Source organism: Manacus candei, unplaced genomic scaffold (genome assembly GCF_025592945.1).
Source record: "Manacus candei isolate 608988 ecotype Guabito, Panama unplaced genomic scaffold, ASM2559294v1 h1tg000002l, whole genome shotgun sequence".
Lineage (NCBI taxonomy): Eukaryota > Metazoa > Chordata > Aves > Passeriformes > Pipridae > Manacus > Manacus candei.
The window spans coordinates 10,191,288-10,213,905 of NW_026138050.1; the positions used below are offsets into that span (position 1 = coordinate 10,191,288).

At 37.1% G+C, this 22,618-nt stretch overlaps 1 protein-coding gene across 3 annotated transcripts in view; it reads right to left on the minus strand.

Moving 5' to 3' along the window:
* The window catches only part of PARN (poly(A)-specific ribonuclease), a 48,095-nt gene that overhangs the window by 1,179 nt on the left and 24,298 nt on the right, over positions 1-22,618 (minus strand). For 2 of the 3 annotated variants that reach the window (XM_051810338.1, XM_051810516.1), the window contains 4 exons: positions 18,531-18,605; positions 8,643-8,832; positions 2,043-2,236; positions 39-980 (listed from right to left, as the gene is read on the minus strand). In XM_051810338.1, coding sequence (XP_051666298.1) covers positions 928-980; positions 2,043-2,236; positions 8,643-8,832; positions 18,531-18,605 — 512 coding nt within the window. In that variant the 3' untranslated portion in view covers positions 39-927. Of the gene's footprint in view, positions 1-38; positions 981-2,042; positions 2,237-8,642; positions 8,833-18,530; positions 18,606-22,618 lie in introns of those variants that run through there. The other variant, XM_051810431.1, reaches the window with a different exon arrangement.

A 22,618-nucleotide genomic window follows, 5' to 3' on the forward strand; every position in this document is an offset into this window, starting at 1 on the left:
AAAAACATTTCAGAAGCTAATAAATAAAAACAAACGAGTTCCTAAGAAAATGTCTTTAATTTTCATTTTATGGAAATACATACTTTGTTTTAATTTCCATGATACAAAAGAGTTAAATATCAAACATTTTCTGAAATCTATCAATGCAGGTCCTTTTTTAAACAAATAAAGGGCTGGTGCAGTTAGCAGGTTTATCACAAAAAACATTTTTACAAAAGCCCCACAAGCTGGGGAAGAAGAAGGAGGGAAGAAACAAACCAGAATTTAAAGGCGAGAACAGCAACAGATGTGAAAACAAAGAAAAATTACCTCCCACCAGGAAATTAATGTTTGAGAAACTTTTAAGTTACAGTTTTTTGAAAGGGTAAGGTATGTGTAAAGCTGGCATTTAGATGAATACCATCTGCACAGGGGGTGGGGGTAGAGAACAGAAATTCAAAAGACATTTCCAGATAAAGTAAGTGGTAGAAAGCAATATGTGAAACTGCAGTTCTACCTGTTTCCAGAATGCTGACAGCAAACTGATACTGCCTGGAAAAACAGCTAAATATGAGGAGACTCGTGGTAACTCCCCCCAAGCACAGGAGACAGCCCAGCATGAAATCATGGAGTGCCAGTTGGTTTTGGACAGTTCAGAGCCAGCATGCCAAAGGAGGTGACCAAAATACATTTAGTCTTGCTTCTTAAATCTACCATTGGTTACGACAGCAAGGAGTTCACATGATCAACAACGAGTCATATACTGGTTAATATACACACAAGCAAAACTGACAGTGATTGTTCAAGAAACAGTTTAAAATAATTAAACTGATTTTCAGGACACAGACTGCTTTGTTAACACCACTTTATTTAAATAAAGTATGGCTTCCAAGAGGTGTATTCTCTCAACTGCTTTCAATCAATTCCACTTGTTAAGGCAGTTGTTTCCTACCATGTTTCAGGGACTTCAAAAATTCCAGTGGAACTAGTGGTGAGGCTTCCTAAAAGACAGTCATGGGACAAAAATTAAATCAAGAATTTTTTTGTTCTTTCAGAGCACATTAAGACATATTTTCTCCAGTAGAGTGAGGTTCTAAATACATTACTGGCAAGTCAATATTGACAAAGAGAAACCAAGAGAGTGTTTATGAATAAGCACTTAAAAAAAAAAGGGGGTTGGGGGGAATGAAGGTTAATATCATGTTTCTTATCCAAACAGTAAATACTACATTTTTAATCCAAGTAATTAAGTAATTTTGGTTTTGCAATAACTGGGATGATAAAGTTAAATAATACTATTTTCTCATGTGTACTTGTAGTTATTTTTGTTCAAGGCAGTTAAGACAGTGAAGAATATTTCCAGCCCAAATTAACTGGAGAATAAAGACGAATCACACTTATACCGATAATGCATATTTCCATAATGCCAAATCCAGAGCCTGAATTTTATACTTGGAATTACAGTAGACACTCCTGTCATTTTGCATATGCTTACATGGCCCAACTGCCCTCCTAAATTGGAAGAAGAAAGCAATTTCCAAGCACAGCTTTTGAATCAGTTACGAAAGATTTTACTCTGCCAAATCAGGAGAAAGGATGCTTGGTATCCAATACCACTTTCTGGATAAAAGTTGCTAATGCAGATATATAAATGAAGTTTTATCTATGAATATTTGAATATATTTCAATAGAGGGAGTGCTCTAGATGACTAATAACACTGAGTAATCTTGAATAGAAAGTCACATTAAAAAAAATATTAAGAATAGCTAAAAAAATACTCAAAGAATTTTATCTTAAGAAAGAAAATAAGCAAGTAATAAATCAACTAAATTCTGCTTCATTTGGTTGGTCTTGGGTGGGGTTTTGGTTGTTTGTGGGTTCTCTGGTTTTGTTTTGGTTTTGTTGTTTGTTTTTCCCAATTTTTGCATAATGCAAAATTCATCACTTTGTAATGGAGTAACTCACTGTTACAAGCAAAGACATTCAAGAGAACAACTTTGGTTCTGTTCAGGCCCAGGGCACTTTCAAACAGAACAAAACCGTGCACCAACACTGCACTTACCTGCTGGAACTTGATCTGTCTTGATCTTTTTCAATTTTTTGGCTCTCTTCTTACCATCTGGAAGGGCCTCTGCACAGGAGTCTGTCTGATCACATTCTGGACCTTGGCCCTCTCCCTCTTCCATGTCATCAGAACCAGTTTCTTCCTCAATAGGACTCATGCTTCTCTTGCCCACTGTGCTGGTACCTGTAAAACTGGCACACAGAGGAGAGATGATTATGAGTGAGTTAAGGATTACTATTACACAGGTAGTAGTTGGTGTACATCTATTAAATGCTTATGAAGGTAGCAGAATAAACTGTATTAAGTGGTGTACCATGAAGTGACATTATCTGGAAGACCTGACTTAACTATAAAATTCCATAAATTGGCTATCTAATCCAATCTTATGGAGATCAAGGTATTCATTCTTTGTACTATAGATGTCTAAGGCTTGGCTGCTGTTCTGATGAGATCACTCAACTGAAATGTAATTAAAGCTGTTCTCTATCCCTGCTTAGTTTTAACTTTTATTCTCGTGGTTAAAGCACTGTCAATAGACACCCAGTTACACACAACTGAGCCTCAAACACACATCTCCATACTGAAGGATTCCACATGTTCACTTCATCCTCTCTCCTGCAACTACAGAGGGTTTTAAAAGCATTTCTATTATATAAAGGCAGAGAAAATCATCAAGCTCCATATAATAAACTTTAAATCTGACTTTAAAGTGAAAAGTCCTATTATCCACGGGGCTGGTAAAATAAAAAGCACAAAAACTCACACACTCATTTCATTAGTAGTATCTACTAAAGCCTGACTAACAGGGTATGAAGATGAACTCAGAGCTCCACTTCATTCAGCACACACTGAAATAACACTGTGTAGGCTTGTGTTCCACTGCAATGCTATTGTTAAGATCCCTTCAAAGACAAATGACAATATTAAAATCAAATTAGCATGAGTACAAGAAAGAATGCAGTAGCAAAGGGGCTAAATTAAAAAAACAATTCCCACTACGAACTTCTAGATATGTGAACACCAGCTATTTAAATGTCTAATTTAATCCTCTTTTAGAACTACCAATTAAAAAAGAGGTAGTTTTAGACTTATGAACCTTTAGTTTTCCATTAAGAACCACACAACATAGCTGTATGCATCTAAGCCATGTTCCATTCTGTGACTGAAATATTAATACTGTGTTATAAAACAAAGCTTTACAAGGTATTGTTTTCTTTTTAATCAATACCAGGGAATTATGGTGTTTCAATAAGGTTCCACCTAAAGGAAGGACTTCTAAATTCGGCAGTAGAGTTTTGGCTTTGAAATGGAATTTTTTCAGCTGAACATTTTGCAATTTAAAACAGACTCTTTCTGGGATGTCCAAAGGCAATAAACAAACATGAAACATATGATTATGTCTCATGCTCTTACTTCCACTTTAGGAGCACAAACACCATTCACTTTGATGAATAGTTGGCTTTTCCTCCAAACATTCACACACAGAAGGCGTTCTTGCATGATTTCCTACAAATCATCATTTGGAGTCGCACCACAACTACCATCAATAAAAAGATGGAAGCCAAAAAGCTGGATAGAACTGTTTATCCTACATACACAACTCAATATGGCAAAACAGGCAAAAACTGGGCTTGAAAGAAAAAAAAAATCTAGCAAAGAAAGAGCATTCAGGGAATTAAAAACTACTATGTTTTTTTAAAAATTGTTTAGAAAAGCTTGTAAGAATTCTACTTTTGGGAAAGACATTCTGAAAAACACATAAGGAAGAAAAACTCAAGAGCCATAAATTATGATCCCAGGATCACTGCAGGAAGAAGCTCCCTTTATGAATGGTCTTATGGCTGAATTTGTGAAGTTATGGCTCTTGTGTAGTTATCATGAATAAAGAGAAACAAGTTCTTCCCTTTCAGTGCACATTTATCTGTGTACCAAAGTACAAAATAAAAATTAATTTAGGCCTTACATTCCTCCTGCAGGTGCTTTAGTGGGGGGGAAAATCCACCAAAAAAGTGGTAGCACAAAATACAAAATAAACATAATTTTATAATCAAGAACTGTTGACGTCTTACTTTCTCCCAACATATTAATTTTATTTTACATTCCTGCATTGATTGTATGGCTAAGGGTTGATTTTTTTTGTGTGTTATTCTTCTTTAACCGAAAATAAGATTCAAGATTACAGTAATATTATTTATGAACTTAGAAGCAAATTAATATGGCTGCATATCCGAGTTAGAGAACAGCTTGGAGCAAAGTTCAGTTTTCCAATAATACCCATTATTCTGGATGTGTCCACATGTCTGTCTCAATTTCCTTAGTCTGCTGAGAAACAACTAAACAAAGTTTAGTTGTTTAGACTCAAACACACTAATACATATTGTTGTCCAATTCGGATCAACTTCCTTCATTATTTATCCAAACTCTGGATACCTGAACCATTTAGAGACAGAGATTTCCACCATCCATAAACTACACAACACTTAGGTTTCAAAACACGCATGTACAACAGCTATCCAAGCAATAATTTGATTTTTTTTTAAAGAATATATTTAAAGAGGCTCTGAAATTTCTTTTGCATATTGAAATGGAGCTTGTTCTCATTTTAAAAATAAAATCACTAGCCAAGTTGTGGGATTTTTTGGGGGGTGGAGGTGCTGAGAAACCACCAACTAAAAAAGGCCCACCACAACAAAATCCTATTATACATTGCCAGTTGGCAGATTTAGTTAGTGAACAGTACAGCTTTCCCATCAGCCAGGGATAATGGGAAGTGGGGTCCCAAGACTCTTCACCAACAGTTGCCACTCATCCTTCTTCCCCAAGCTCCCCCTTCTGCTGCTTTCAGTGCCAGCCCACAGGCAAACCTGGGGAGGATGAATGGCACTGCAGGAGGGTGGCAGAAACAGGAAACCTGCATTTTGTTCTTGCTTTCTCTCTGTTGATTTCTAATCAAAAAGATTTGGGTTGAACTGCAGCAGTATGAGCAGCACCACGAGCACTGATCACAGCAGGGTGAACCAACAGCATGTGCAGGTCCTGCACTGCCAGAAAGGGCACAGACTCCACCTGATGAAACTGGCCATGGACTTTGGAATGTCATTTCAAATACTAAATATCAGCAATCCAAATAGTGCTCTGACAATTAATTTGAAAGAATCAGCAGGTGGAGGGGGGACAAGAGGTGGGAAAACAATTATGATGATGCAGCATTTAACATTTTCCGTTTTGGGAAAGCACTTTCGAGTTTTAAAAGAAACACTTCATCACAACAGAACATTTTGAATTGGCCTGGATATATGCAGACATTCAAATAAATTTCATTTAAACAAAAACATAAACCTTGTGTTCTCCTGAGACTTTGAATAAAATTAGAGGGGTGGGAGTAGATACTGATCCATCATAAAAATCAGTCATTTCAGCTTAAGAGCAGGTGAAATCACGTGAAATAACACTACAATACTGGCCTACTATAATAACTGGCTTGCAATATTTGTTATCCATATATTTAATGACTTAGTTTCTCCCAATTCTTATCCTTTATTTGATAATAAACCATTATAAAAACCCCTTTCTGTAAAAAACAGAATCATGGGTAGAAATACTTGAACATTTCAAAAATTAGATAATCTCCAGCAAAATTAAGACATTTAAAGAAGTGGTGCTACAAACAGCACCTTGACTTGACAGAAGGTAAGATGCAGCTATTGCAGTTTTAAGTACAAAATTTGCAAAGCAAAATGACACATCACTTTCTGTGCTTCACACTATTCCTTTGCCATTAGCCTTATTCTATTTTACTATTCCTAGATGATGATCAGGAAAACTAGAATAAGTACAAGTAGGGCAGGATCCTTAGTTTTACACAGAACATCCCCTATTTGACTTTTCCATGGTTTAACACTGGGGGAAGGTTCTCACATGCAGGCGTTTGAGAGCCCTGGCAGAGCTGGCACAGCACAGCCAGTTCCACCCCTGTCCTGTGTGTTCTGAACAGCAAAGGCTTTACAGAAGGGGATCTCAGTTACTACTTCAAGTTTTGTCAAATGCTTCAGTTTTCCCTCTACTGCTCCATCTTACATTAATAATCTGGCATATTTCCACTGGGATAAATTTTGTTATTTAGCAGTAGCAGTATGAAGGAACACACATTAAGTGATTTTATCTTGTGACTGCTATTAATACTTTTACACCACATTTTCTGAAGAGTAATTCCTCTATAATATGGGACTACAATTTTTTCAGCAAGACAGGGATTAAAGAACCTTTGTTACACACTTATCAATCTGGCAGTTTAAGACAAAGTTCCTTACAAGAAATACCCAACAACTCCATTACTGAATGAAAAAGTAGCCAGGACACATCGTCGTCGTGGAGGGGAACAGCTACTCTGCAGCTGTGCTCCTTGGCAGAACTGATTCAGCAAGCTTATTAAATAATAAATAAATAAAGGATGTAGTAACATGAAGCTATTAAAAGAGATCAGCTGCTGGATACATCACAGCACTGAATGCTCAGCTAGATAGGACTTACAGTAATCTGGACAAATATACACACATATAAATGCACATATATATATTTGCCTGGTTGTTTATATAAATATTATGCTATAGTTATTATATTTTATATTAAAATGGTTATATATAATATATAATAATATAATATATAAAAATATAAGTGTTTTTATATAACTTTGTCTGAAAACAAAAAGAAAATGTTCCTCTTGAGTGAAAAGAAAGACCACATGGTTTGCAGTTCCATATTATATCTAACCAGATTACACTTCAGGGGAAGCATTTACAAAAGATTAGTTGACAAAAGAATACAATCTAACTAGTAACAAATAAAAATAAAATTCATGTCAAAAGACCTGCATGAAAAGGAATTTGGGACAGAACAAAATCACTTTATTAACTGAGTAAGAAGACAACAAAAATTCAGGTAACATCAGTCTGTCAACAAAATAATGCCTTCTATCCAAGGCTATCTAAGTGTTGACCATCTAAAACCAAAAAGCTGCTTCTTGTGGAATTTGACAACACTAGATAGAAAAAATATATTAAAACCTGCCAAGATTAAGTGCTCAGGTAAACAACTCATTGGGGTATGTCAAACTTCAAAGGAAAGAATCCACTGAAAATTTTATTCAGCGATTTTCCAAATTATACATATGTGGCAATTCTCAAACTTATTTACAAGACAACAGCAAACCAGCTTTCTGCATTTACTATTTTCCATAAGCTGGCACCCTCACTATCTGTCTAGAACCTGTGATACCAACTTAATGAGAGACCTAAACCTGAGCCACAGGCAAGCTGCTGCCAGGACAATCTCCAGAGCTCCCCATCTCTCCACAGCACACACTCCCAAGTTTCACTAAGTACAACAGTTCCATTAAACTAACTTCATTTGATATGGATTTTATCACCAGGTTCCTCCATATGGTTTTTTGAATCAGACACGTCTCTAACACATTTAGAATTCCCACCATGACAAAAGCCATGAATATCTGACAGCTGGCCAAAATACACACTTGCAAAATCACAGGGTTATGTCAGTGGCAAGAACAGAACAAGTTGAGCATATTTGTTACATGACAGACAACATTTACTGGAAGATATAATGAGCTAGAACTTGTCATAGCATTCCCAAGAAAGATACAGCAAAAGGGACAGCACTGGTTTTGTGACCATTATATTTGGTCTGTCTAACCACAGGGTGGGGAAGGAGAGAGAATCCCCCCCCAAAAACCAAACCAAAACACCACCTTAGAGAAATGTAGCTTGTACATTCTACTTAAACTTATTTTCATATATTTTAATATAGAATTGATAGAAAGAATAGCAATAACTTGATAGGTTAATTATACAATTATATTAACACTAAAAGACCCTTCTCACACACAGCTACACAGATGAGTGAGAAAGAAGCTGCCTGTTACCCTCATACCCAAACCTGTCATTAAGATGAGGGTAAAAATGGAACAAGAAATACATACAGCAACAGACTGTGCCAGAATCAAAAGCAGCATGTCCTGACTTAATTTTGTCCTTCAATAATGAACTAAAACCCTGTTCAGGTTTTATACCAAAAGCTTAAAGCCAGGCAAGTATCATCATTTGCCATCCTGCTCCTGAAGCATAAGGACAACTTCATCAGGACTGCTCCAGAAGGTAATTCATGCCCCTCTTTGCTGCACTATTATCACCATGGAAAGTCATCCAAAAATCAGCATGGCCTTCAAAAGGTTATAAGATGACAGCTAAGTATCAGAAGATACAAGCCACTCAAAAGGATCAAATGAACAGAGAAAATAAACTTTTTAATTTGGTTATAAGGAATGATGCTGCTATATTAAGCTCAGAAGCTGTGATTTGACCTGTCCCCAAGATCCCAGAATTTAAAAATCTGTCTAATCACATTGGTGATGAAATCCTCTCTCATCTTGCGACAGGTGATGTACCACTATTGATTTATATGCAAAGAAATAAATGCAGGAAAAAACCCTCATTTATTAGTTAAGAACCACCTGAAAATTGCCAGACTTCTAACAAGAATGCAATAAAAATATTAGAGTTGGCAAAGCAGAAGTCACCTCACCTGTTCACACAGTAGTAGCGACTCTGGGAGATGTAGGGTGTGCACTGAGTTTTTAACCGTTTCCTCTCCATCTCCTTCCAACTGTCTTCTGTGCATTTTCTCTTGGTCTGTTTGTCTTCATGTTTGTTCTCAACATATTCTGCATATGTCTGGATCCTATAACTTTCAGCATACCTGCTGGTGTTTACAGCTGTGGAGAAGAAGAGTGATCTTACACACAGAACATTGAAATGACAGCATGTCCTCCCCTGAAATAACTCATTTTGAAGAGCAGGACGCAGCGAGTTGTTTGTTCTGTTCATGTAAACCATTTCTAGTTCCATTGTTAGCAATTAAAACAAAAAAACCCCAAACCAAACCAACCCCAAATGCCAAACTCTCCAAAAGTCTCAGTGTCTGAATTAGATGCTCAGAACTCTTTTGAGGGTCAGGCTTCATGCAAAAAGAGTTAAATCTACTTAAGATGCTTCTTTTAAATTAGAAACGATCAATTCTTCAGTCATAACCCTCTTCCAGATTGCTTGTTGGCAAGAAAAGATTTCCTGGATTTTTTCCCTTTTAGTCTCATTACTTAACCCAGCAGGTTTATTTTGCAAGTCTGCCAGGAAAAGACGACATTTGCAAAGCCTTTGCCAAAACTCTGTTTGATTGCTGTGAAACATAAGCTTATTTAAGCTGCATTTTTGGTTGCACAAGATATCCACGGAAGAAGCACTTAACTAATATCCAGCTGTTCCAAACTTGTATCTTTCTAATGTTTGGTCTCAATTTAACTAAAAAACACTGCCAGTTCAAGGTAGAAGGATTTCTGTCAATGCAAAATTAGAATCGCTTTAAAAATAAAGGAAAAAAAAAAACTTTCACTGCCTCCAGTCAGCAACAATTTAACAACATTCCTTCAAGTCCCAGCATCTTCACAGCTCTCAGCCTTCAGCGAGCGAGCCAAGCTCTGGCCTGATGCCATCACTGTAACAGATGAATCAGCAAATTAAACTGACTGTCAACTGGTGTCTTCTGCTGTTTCCAGCCTCACTCTCTGAAAGAAAGCATTGTAAACCAACCAGTAAACCAGTTTAAATATAAACCAAAACCAAACCAGCAAACCCCAGATTGTTTTTCACATAATCAGGTTGCACATTTTAAAAATACCATAATTGTAGTGGAGACAAAATCCTGATTTTATTATGTACTTCCAATTTTTGTGCAGCCATTTCAGATGCATAGCCAACTTCCTTTTCTAGCTGAAGTGTTGTTACCTCCAGTACAGGTATTCTGTGCCACCTCTGGTCCAAGGACTAGAAATGGCAAGCTCCAACACTGCATTTCAGAAAAGCTGAGGAATATGGGTGGATGGGTGGATTTGGTTTTCCTCCTCTTTCAGGGCAGATCATCTATTCTGTATATTTGCTATGTTACAGTGAAATGAAGTACCTGTAATATGTGCCATGGCATAGAGATGCTGCTGCTGCCAAGTCTTTGTAATGCACATAAAACTGGGCCAAGAGTGTTGTATATTTAATTTTAATACCAAACATAAATAGCAGCAGTTCTGATTAACAGCTCCTGAGATTGGTGCACTAACCAAGAGGAGTGAGGCAAACCCCCCCTTAGATTTGTTTTGAACTGTGAAGTTACAGGATCTGTTTGCAGGAATTAGGAGCATATTTATTGCCCGTGGAGTTATGGTGCAGGCACCATGAATGAATTACTAAGGCTCACTGGAGTTTGCTGCATGCCAGCCCACATTCCTCGGGGTAACATTTGTTTAGTTAAAGTCAAGTGTGTTTTTACTTGCTAAAATCAAGCACGGCGTTACCATGGATCATCTGTTACACAGTCATTTGTTAAAACACAATAACCATTTCACATTATTTGTTTTGCTACAAACTACAAACCAAAGTTACAGCTCTGCCATTTAATTCCCTGATGTACTCGGCCCTTTTTTAAGGAAAAAAAAATAAAAATATATGCAGGTTAAAAATAATTTTAAAATAAATCTGTGTAAGAGTCAGTATTTTCGAACAAAGACAACTCTGCTTTCTTGAAATAAGGCATGTATTTTACAGCAACCCATTCATATGTCACACAGACACACAAATATATACATATATAGCATATATATTTAATATAAAATATTACATGCTGAATATATTGCTTCATCATGGAGCAATTGAAATGAAGGCATATGGAGAAGTCTAAGGAGTCACACACATAAATCAATCTTGCATGGTCTTGAGCTGAAGAGCAGCTCCCTGTAAGAGTTTAAAATACATTTTCTCTGATGCTTTTTTGATGAATGCTGTCCATATTGCCAACCAAAGCAAATACAGTTACATCCTTCTGCACTGCCAGCAGAAGAAATGCATTGCTAGAATGCTTTGTGAATTCTAACATACTAAAGAGAACTTAGGGAAGTTATTTCCTTATTTATTAAAATTTTAAGAGAGGAGACAACTCTTCCTGTGAGAAACCTGACCCAGTAACCAACTCTACATGGCTGCATTTCACCACACATTATCTGCAGGCCCGAAGTAGAATAATAGCAATTGCAAATTATTTTAGGAAAAGCATTTCTGGAGGACTCATCTTCTCTAGTTATCAGGCAAGATATTGAGCAGGCTGACAGTTGTTGAGTGATCCAACAGGAATGTGTACAAAGATACTCTTTTGCCAAGTCCTTGCTTTTATGCAGAGCAAAATCCTGACAGATGGCCACTGACAATATTAAGCCTCTTAATAAATAGGCAAATATGTCAGAGAACCGTGTAGGTAAAAGAAAAGCAACAATATACCAAAAACACAAATACAGAGAGCTATACAGATTAAGGCTGCCATACTGAACACTCAGGCTTATGAAATCCTAAAGTAAAATTTCACCTGTGAAGCCTTAAAGTGACCTTTGTATGATGCTGCCTCAATCTTATCTGATCATGTTCTACTTCAAACATGGGGCTGCTGCCTCAGACTGTTCAATTAGTGAGCAGCTAAGGCAGCATTTTCTTTTACTCTCATTAGTCACTCTTTGGTTCCACAGCCTTATTTATTGCCTTCTACGGTTGTTCATGCTGCATCTAAACAACTAAGTTTCTTTAGCAGGAAAGAAGCAATCCTGGGAGTAACTATGTAGCAGTTATTGCCCTATGGAGTATGTTACTCTTAGCCCTGACAAAAGGTTAAATCCAAAAAACAACTAAGTGTAGTGGATTAGGCCATTTTCTCCAGTCTGGTTACAAAAACTGTGAAAAAAACCTGTTTAGTAACAACAACAAAAAAACCACACCCACAAATGAAGAGAGGTAAAATACTACATTAATCTTCACTATCTATGAAGAAAATCTCAACTTAGTAAAAACCACTGACTGAACAGAAACAGAAATCAAGGCTGGTGAAGATGCATTTTCTTGCTCCAAGGAATCAATGTATTAGAGACTGCTGGAGAAAAGTAATTTAACAATTTGAAGGATCCATAGTCTCTGAATTCTATTTAATAACAGCAACAATCTGCAGGCTGTATCAAAACTGAAAACACCAGTTTGCACATGGTGCTGCCCATCCCTTTGTTTCCTCTCCTGTACTAGCTTAAGACAGAATCTGCACAGGCACATTCTTCTAAAATAGATGTAAAATAAGAGTGTTTTACAAAGGTTGTCATCTCTCTTGGTATCTGAATCCAGAACAGGGAGCATCAATGCAGTGACAAAGCAGCTGTTCACTTTATGAAGAGGATGGCAAGTTACAGAGCAAACCAAAATAAACCTTTGGATCTCCGTGCTGGAGACAATGGAAAAATGATTAAGTGATCTTAAGGAAAAGAGTTTTACAGAAGAAAGAAAAAATGCCAAGTACAAAGCATGGCAAAGAAAGGGAAAGATCCTTAGGCAACGTTTAAACTTAAAATATTTCTCTTGATGAAGAACGCAGATGACAGTATAGTCCAGTGAGACACCTCATGCTATGCACATGTAAGTACATTCTTATAAAGGATTTTAACTCCCCTAAAGATGAAGTCATTTAAATACTGAAAGAATTCAAGCTACTTAACCTTTGAGCCCTGTTTAAATACCTCAGTAATACATTTTGCAGCTTTTGTTTCAACTCATTTCAAAAACTCCAAATCAAATGAAAAGGCGGTCACGATGCTTCCAACATTACATTAAGGAAAAAACCTAATATATTCAGACTTACAGAGTTTAAAGGGCATTTTGGGGTTGGGGGTTTTTTTGTTTATTTCTTAATTGATGAGAAAAAAGTATGGCTGCAGGTGCCTTGAAGGCAAGTCTATAATCTGTCTTCTTAATTCACATCAGTACTGCTGGAAGTTGTACAATAGCTATCTCTAGATATGATTTATACCACTGGTTCCACTGTAAAACCAGTAATTCATTTTCCTGTTGCAGTCAGGATTCCTGAAGAGAAGCAGAAATTCACTACATCTCAATCCCTGCATTTACTAGTACAGGAATGGTTTTGAATAAACACTGCAGAATTTTGAGGATGACTAGTGAAGTGTTCAGATCCGTGTATGTACAAATTCAAAGTGTAACATGTCCAGAACATTTCTGTTCTGGTCAGAAAGGCACAGTGTCTGTTATCACACAAAGCACAGAGAGCTCAGACCTGCAGGACTTTTCAGACAGAAATGGAACACACAGTCTGATTTCAGCTCATTTCCTCTTGTTAGGAGATGAAGATGGAGAATCCCATGTTGCTCCTTGGCCCCTGCTCCAAACCACCTGGTCTTGTGCCTTTTAAAAACCTCCAGGGACAGTGACTCCACTGCTTCCCTGGGGCAACCTTTCCAATTCTTGACAACCAGTCCAGTGAAAGCATTTCCCTAATATCCAACCTGAACTTTCCCTAGTGAACTGCAGGCCAGTTCTTGTCCTATTGTTTTGTTACCTGGGAAAAGAGACCGACCCCCACCTTGCTTCAACCTCCTGGCATAAACTTCCCATTAACTTCTGGGTGAGAACACAATATGTGAATTTTTGTAATGTAATTTTTCAAAGAGTCTGGGTATTACAGTACATAGTACCTGCCCTTTCCTCAAATTCAGTGAGATGCACGATCTCAAAATGCTTTCATATTTTGAAATGGTGGTAGTAAGCACTCATGCTAAGTAGAGGGTTCTACAGTAAACCTTATAAAACACTAATAAGCCATAAAGTCCAGCCCTGCCTGAGAAAAACTCACGAGTTCAGAAAGATTAATGATTTAAACACAAATCACTGAAAGGCCTTCACAATTTCAGCTGCTGCACCTGCTTTAGTCCATTGCTCCCCTGCTGTCTAAATACATTGGCCTGCTCAGAGCCTAGAGGAAGAAGATATCCTGCACACACTAAATTCTGTATGAGCTCATGTATCAGGGCACCAACACATGGAATAACTTAACATTATTTCAATGCCTGCCATTTATGACAAGCAGTTGCTTTTCACATGTATTTAAAATTTCAAGTTAAGTGTATTTATTGCATTTTAAAACAGCAAGAAAAACATTCCCAGGAAGATTCTCAAGTTAAAATTACTCTAAAATCGAACCAGTGGTCTTAAAATATTGCAGAAGTTATTCATAATCAGAACACAGATGTTATTAAACTGCACACCTGAGCCTTAGGTAAAAAGAATTAAGTGCAAGTGTTGACTGCCAAGGGAAAATAAATCATGTATATTTTTGAGGTACCACTGATAAACTTGCCCATTATTTTCATTAACATATAACCATGTCAAATGCAAGACCTAAAAGCCAGAATTGTATGCCAAAAGTTGGTTCTGGGGTTTGTTCTCCCAGTGCACACACTGCTTTATCTTTTGCCACACATTTCACAAGTATGTGCTTCATGTCTGACACAAATGCTGAGCCCACACGAAGCACAACTTGGCAACAGAAAGTTTTGTCTCCCAGACGTCCAACTAAAGGAATATCAACCATTTAACAAATTCTTATTAATTACCTACTTTGAACAGCAAATTCCTGCAGAAAACAGATTGTGTTCAATGTCCATTATTGTTCTCAGGTGCTGAAGTTTATGTTCTAACTGTAAAGGGTAACATGATCTGGTACAAGAACAAACCTTTTCTACTGCTAATAAATTAGAGAGGCTGCCAATATGTGAGTCGCACGAATAACCAAAGAAAGGGAAGATTCTTGGACATTACTATAGGCAGCAAAATGAAAAGTTTAAGTCTTGACTCTCGTTTTCCAAGGTTTCTGGTTTGTGTGTTTTAAACATGCCATACTCAGTTTGAAAGTTAGGAGCAGCTCCAAAATTGCCTATGAAAATACTGCCCTTTCCCCTACTTATTTTTCAGGGGAAAATAAGTAAAAGAGGAAACAAGTCTTTTTATGCTCTGCAAAGATTCCTAGGTTCCTCAGGGTAACAGTTTAACAACTAGACAACTGGGATGTGCATCCTCCCTGGCAACACCCACACTACTGATTCCCATGTGAAATTTGAAGAGCTGCTCATTAGTTGAATTGAGCTGATCAAATGTATCCTTTCCAAACAGCAAAGCACATGGACCAATGTTTTATCAATCAGTTTGGGACCAGGGCTTAATGGTTACCATCCACAATATTACCTAACTGAGGAACACTGTTTTAAAGAGCACTGGGGGATGAACAGATACATTTTATTACCTACACATTCAAAAGGAATTTCTATGCATATTACCATGAGAAATCCAACATATTCCCAGGGGGCTGATGAACAAGCTTTTAGTCCATTTGAAATACCTGAAGCCAGGAGAGTTAGAAGCAACAGAAACAGCAAAGCTCAGCAGAGCACAGCAGAAACAGCTTATGTAAAGTGTCACATTTTAGGAGGTCTGCCATTGTAGAGTTTAAGCATGATAATTAATTATTTGAAATGTGAAAGACAACTATCAGAATTTCAATACAACTCTTAGATACAGTTGCACAAAACTAGTACAAATCATATTTTAAATTGTCTTGTAACACCTACAAATCTGAACAAAATTAAAAGGCATTGGAGATAAGTTTTTAAGAAACCAGAAAGACCCATCAGCTGGTTATCCTGAGTGTGTGCATCACAGAAGGATGGCAGAACAGTCTTTAAATCATCTGCTGTTCAAGTCTATAACTTTACATTAGTTCAGCCAAATATTCAGTATCTGGATCACTGCTGCAATTAAAAAATAAAGACACCTTCCAGATATAAATGGAGTTTAAAAAATCTGGTAGACCTAGAATCAGATAACACTCCATGCAGGTTATTACAAAACTGATCCTATTTTCACAGCTTTTTCACACAGAGTTCCCTTATTAAAAAGGTGCAAAGTAAGTCTGGAGGTTTTTGCAGTGCTTAGACTCATCTATAATGCAAATCTGAACACTTCATCAAAACTTCCAAACACTCTTCATGTTCTCAATCCATTTGTGTTCCAATAAATGCTCTTGTTGCACAAGTGCTTTCTCAATTATATGTATCAATACCAGCTCAGAGTCAGAAAGATCTTTAAGAGGTAAGCATAGAAGTAGGTCTGCAACAACATCTTGAGTTGTATCACACTGTTTGACAGTTCTCCAAGGCTTTTTATACAGTCCAGAAGACATTTAAATAAACAGGTTAAAAACCAGGCCACATTATTAGTTTTTCCTAGGTTCTTCACATAAGCACATCTCACTAAATCACAAGTACAAACAGTGACTTTTATTGCCAAAGCAGTTCATTAAAGAATTTAAGACCAGGAAATAGAATAAAAGAATTAATTTTATGACCTGTTTATTACAGAAAAGAAAAAAAAAAACAAAAACAAAAAAACAAACCACCAAGAGTTTTTTATCAATTTTACAGTGAAAATCTCACAGATTTTTGGTAACTGAGGTTGCTGTAGTTTATCAGTTTGGTTGGCTCACTGCTTTCACTACGAGAATCTATTGACCTGATTTCATAAAATCTATAAAAGACTATAATCACCTGAGCTCTCAAACAAATAACATGTTTTCTAGGCCACAGAACAAGCCTCCCTGTTTGTCAGAGCACCAAAAAAAAAAAAAAAAGACACACAGACAGAACAGTGCCAGAAAGATTCAGTTTAAATATTCTGCACACATTCAGTTCTTTCCACAATATAGAGTTGCTGTAACAAATATAAAACAACAAAAAAACCCACCCAATAAAAACAAAGAAGTGGTGGTAATGTGTCTACCAAGCATTTTGACAATGGGTAAGTAACTGAGGTGAAAGCAGTGGGGAATTTACTGCAGCAGCTTCTAGGAAGGCTTTACCTGACATAATTCTTTATCTGGAACGTCTCACCAGGAGTTACATCACCCTCATATCTACAAATACATGAAGAAACAATGGCTCTGGGTGCTACGGAGCAATGGCTGTAAGGAGGCTGCTGGAGAGCTCTCCAAATCCTCTGCAGAGCCCTGGATGGATGAGGAAGGACACTAAACACCCCTGGGGTGTTAATAAGGAATTACAGACATGCACTGATTGTGCATCCAGAACCTGAAAGCCTCTTTATCTGAGCTCAGTAACATGGATGATGGGGAACTCAGTGGGGTTTACTAATCTGGATTTTTTTTTCTTTTAGGACCTTAATCATGAGAATTCTGGCAGGATACCTCTTAGGTGCAACAAAATTTCAGCCACTTAATGAGAAGTGCTGCATATACTACTGTTCTTACTGGCTCCACAACATCTGATGAAGCATTTCAGTGAACAGGGATGGCACTACCATAACACATCCCAAATGATCATCTATGATGGTCCACTCCCAGTCACTGTTCCCAAAAGTTAAGTTTATAAGTCAGTCCTCAAACACATACAAAGGAACTACAGAAACCACTACAAGCTTGTGGATCCAACTACAGTCAACCAAAAACCTTAAAAACCTCCACCCAAATACACACCCAAAAACCCCCCCAAAGCAACATAAAAACCTAATGTAAAAACCCTCCACACCAAGAAGACTGGAAGAAATACTTTCAGTAAATTCAGAGACGTTGGACTCTTCCTCTGTTTTTAACACAGTTCTTGATTAGTTCTTGATGATTTCTCCTGTTATTTAATCCATATTTCATGATGATATTTAGATAATATTTTGCTCTGTGCTTCTTATACTGAAAATGGTTCTTTCTAGAGTACCTTGCACAACTGTAAATAGTAAAATATTGCTATCTGTCCTAATTATGTGAATTAGAAATGTGGGTACATTGAGTGTATTTATTCAGTCATGTACAATTTTTTTTCTTTAATCTAACCCCTCTCCTAAGATCTAAACCAAGGAGCAATATATAAAAAATCCAAATGCAATGAACTTCCAAGAAAAAAGGTTAAATGTATAGTTCCTATAGAACTTATACCCATCAACTTTTTTCAAAGATAAACTCATAAAGTCAAATAAAAATTGAAAAATCTCTGGAGAGATTGCACATTGTAAATGCACAAACTGTAGACACATCAGCAGTCCAGACTATTCAAACTATTACTTTGCATGTGTTCTACAATACACCAAAAGGCTTCTCACTTCATTTCTTCCTTGCAAACCAATCCAAACATGTATCAGCCCAAAGGATATTTGGAGGCAAAGACCATAAAAGTCTTTGACAGTTCTCCTCTGTGCAAACAATAAATAGCCTCAATAAATACTCCACCAAGTGAAGGAACCACTATTGCTCTACCTACAGGTACAAGGACTTAGAGGATCGTGGAATGCAACACAAAACTCTCAACCAAGTCCAATCTGGGCTTGTCTTTGCTGCCCCACATGTGCTGGTACTATAAAAATCTAATTCCTCTGAGCATCAGAACCAAGTCAGTGGTTCTGCCATGGCAACCACAGACCCTGTGGGCTCAGGGCATTTTACAGGAGCCAGCTGAAGTCTTAATGCCAAAGTAAATCCAGCAACACTCACCTATTGGTACTTGCTCTGGCTGGCTCAGTGACACAAATGCTGATGTATCATCAATCCACGACACCTGAATGTTACCTAGAAAAGGCAAAACAAATTATGATGACTACTTTTATCTTAGGCTGAGAGATTTTATCTGATGTGACATGACATTAAAGAAGAGTAACAGCACCTGCCAAGGCTTTTGCCCACTGTAAAGGTGTGCAGAGCATGCACATGGGCCTGGAACTGTTCAGAAATTTTGGGCTGCATGTGCACCCTGCACACCCTCAGACCCTCATGTCCTCCCTTCATGGGTTCTATATAATTCTACTCAATCAATTGAAGCAATTTGCTGGGAATTTCAGCCCTTGACTCAGATAAAACCAGCTCTTTGGGTGATGATGAATTCCAGTAGAGCGGGGCAGACAGAAGATTGATCACACAAATGGAGAACTCCAGTTATTGTGACACTAAATCTTCAAACTCTGGTTTGTTTGGATCCCACCATCCATCATTTCCTGCATGTGCAATAAAAACTTCATTTGGGTCAATATAAGGACAAATGCACAAAATCATGGCCCTCATTTGGAAGCTGTTACAATGGAACAGTGACTGGAAGTAAGTTCCTCTATTCATCAAGCAGTTAGTGCATTTTCTGTGTGAACGGCTTAAAATGTCACATTAGCACTAAAAGAGCTCATAATCAAGCAAAAACAGAGGAAAGGATTCCCACTCCAGACACAAAGTCTTATTATAGTCTGAAATCCATTTACATCTCCTGTCTGCATCTAAGTGCTCTACTGTTAGTACAGTTCAGATATTGAAAATTGGTGCCATTTTTTTTCAGGTAGACTAGGAAATCAAGTTATATATAATGTTACACCACCATTTAACCTTCAGATATTACAAGGTTAAAAACAATGATGCAAAAAGGCTTAAAAAACATTTTTTCTCAGTTGTTTAATCTATTTAAATCTAATTTAGCCTACAGGTTACAAGGTTATAGCAGTCTCTTCTGAAATCCAGCCAGATTATAAACAGATTTTCTAATTATAAAAAAATAAAAGCCTAGATAGATTTCATTTGCATGCTATGTATTTGAGTAGCCAGCTATTTAGGAGTTTAAGTTATAATCATTTTGATCATTGCCAAACCCATAATTAATTCAGTATGGTTTCTGACATTTCCCTGTACTAAAGGGCTAAGGCTGCTATTAAGGAGAGCCTACACTAAGAAGTTAGATGTTAGAATTTCTTTAAACACTTTTTAGGGCAAATAAATTCAATTTCTCATAATTCAGCTTTGAAGAACATAGGTCTTTGTTGCCTGTGGGTGAGAGTCTTTACTGTAGAGAGAACACCTTTTTGGCAGGACTCTAACATTTCACAACCCAGGAAAAGCCCGACCTGATTTACAACTACAACCAAAACTGTGCATTTGGAAGGACCCAACACTGAGCTTCCTTGAAATGACAGAAATTACTGCACAATTTAACATTGTTCCACATGCATTCACAAGTTATCACTCTAAATTTCTGCATCTATGAAGTTCTCCTTTTCTGCATTACTAATTACAAAATTTTCAAGAAATCATTTGACACAGCTGAGACCATAATCTCTTCAATGTGGCAGTGCTGCCCTGTGTCCCTTTCCTACATATACAGTTAATTCATTCCAGTCTACCCTGAACAGACCAAAAGAAAGATCAGAAAGGAGAATTTTCCTGAACATCTTGCCCTTGGTGTAAAACAGCAAAGAGGATCAGTGACAGACAAAAAAAAACCTCCTGAAGTTCAGCTACTCAAATAGAATTCAGTGCCCATATTTTCACTAAGTACTTATTTTTAATAAGTTAATAAAAATCCAACCTACTGATGGCACATCATTTTAGTCATTGTTTCAGAAAGGCTGCTGCACTCTAAATGACTTTTGACTTTGTATTTTTAGCTAATTAGGGGTTTCAATGCCTGCCAACACATGCTGCCTTTACACTCAGATTTAAACGTTTTAAATATATAATTTAAAGAAAAAGTCAAACATTAAACAGTGGATGCTGAGTTGCAATCTGAAGAGAACCGCAGCAAATGCTCTTATGCAATTCTCCATGCTCAAGAGATGCTCCTTTCACACTGTGTCACATTTCATTATTATTAAGAAGCAAGAATTTAAGAGATAAGATTAATAAATTAGATCATTCAGCAATACTGCTAAGCCCTCAGTAAATGTTGTGCATTTCAAAAGTATGGTGAAATGGGAATAAATTTGCTCTGAAAAGCAAATGCATCTGCACTTGCAGTCTAATATTTAGCAATCAAAGAGCCAAGTGCCACTCACTGCAAGGCCAATGCAGATGAGCCACACGCTGCAATGGAAACCAAGAAATAAAGCAGGAAACCTCCCTCTCTGCACTTCTAGAATGGATCAAATGGCTTCAACACTTTGAAGATTTTGGCCTGTGTGACCCTTGTCTGCTCACTGCTACACACAACGTCAAACAATGGCCTTTGCTAAAGAAAGGGGAAGTCAAGTAAAGAATTATCAAGTGAAGTAAAACACCTTTGCTCAAGGAGATGAAAATCTGATTTTTTGCTTCTGGGATGAAGGCACAAAGCAACATGCATCTTTTCTGTAAATAAATTCAAAAGTTCTCTCTACATAAACTAAACATGCAAACAACATTAAAATCTACAAAATAAAATTTTCCTTTTTATACTCTTTTTTTACACATTCCCTACCTGACTGTTCCTGGCAATTAACCACTCAGTATAGATATTAGGAATATATGGGCCTTCATTTAACCAAAAAAGTTTATGATTATATTCCATATACAATTTCTTATCACACACACAAAAAAAATTTGCCCACACTGACACCATGACAGAATTGCTAACAGTTCCTGGACCCTGACTGCATCAGACAATATAAAAGTTTTATTCTGTGAACAAGGGTTGAAGCACATATTAAACACAAATTATTCCTGGTGAAAAACTGAGAAGGGTTAACAGAGCTTCCACCTTTCTGGCAGGAAGACATGGTACAAAGAAAGCAACAACAGCTGAAGGAAACCTTGGCATGAGAAGAAGGAGGAAAGGCCAGAAATATACAGAGAAAAAACAGAAGTAAAATTTTTAAAACCTTATTAAAAAAAATCCAAAACCAATTGAAACAACAAAATCCAAACAAAAACACCCCACAATGAAAAAAACCCAACAAACCAAAAAAACAACATTCAAAGCTCAGATGTCTATATGAACACAAGCTTAGAAGAACACTTAATATATATGTAGTGTGCTGTAAGTTTTACTTAAACTAGATTGTCACCTTTGAAAGGGACGTTTTACAAGCTCCATTTTCTTTAAGAAAAGTTAAAGAGCGAGTTTGCAGTTCAGTGATTAGCAGGAACACACACCATAGTCTACAAAACTAGAAAACATGTCTCAAAAATGTACTTCAAAGTCACTTAACACTCTAGTAGCTTGGACTACCAGAACATGACTTAAACACACAAATGACTGTTTTTTTTAGAAGTAACTAATCAGCATTTAGCTCCCTCTTAAGGACAACTCTGATGCTCTCCCAAAATACAATGCAGTCTTTGCACTGCATTTGCATGCAGTCAGGTTTGACTCCACTGTTTGGAAAAGTTTTAAGTAGTAGTTTTTATAGTACATTTATAGTATGAGTTTTAACTGAAATTCCATCAAAGACATCCATTTGTGTAGAAGTGAAGGCTATATACTAAAGCTATATTGCAGCAAATCTGATTTTAATACCTTCAGATTTCACATCAGCATGACCAAATAAACGACACAAATTTAAGAATCTAAAGAAACAGAGCCTAAGCTAAGAGACTGCACAGTGTTGCAAGTACTGGTACAGTGAAACTGCATTCACCCATGAGACTATAAAAACATCCTGCAGGAACAGGTGTCCCCTTGGTATGCACAGAGTCCTGGAGGATTTCAGGATCAGGAACACCCCTCTAGAGCAGCAAACCTAAACCAGTTCCAAGGCTGACACTGCAGCCCCTTCAGCTGTTTCACCGCTTTCATTAGGAACTTCAGAGAAGGTTAGAGTTCTGCTTCAGTTCATTCTAGGCTAGAACCAATT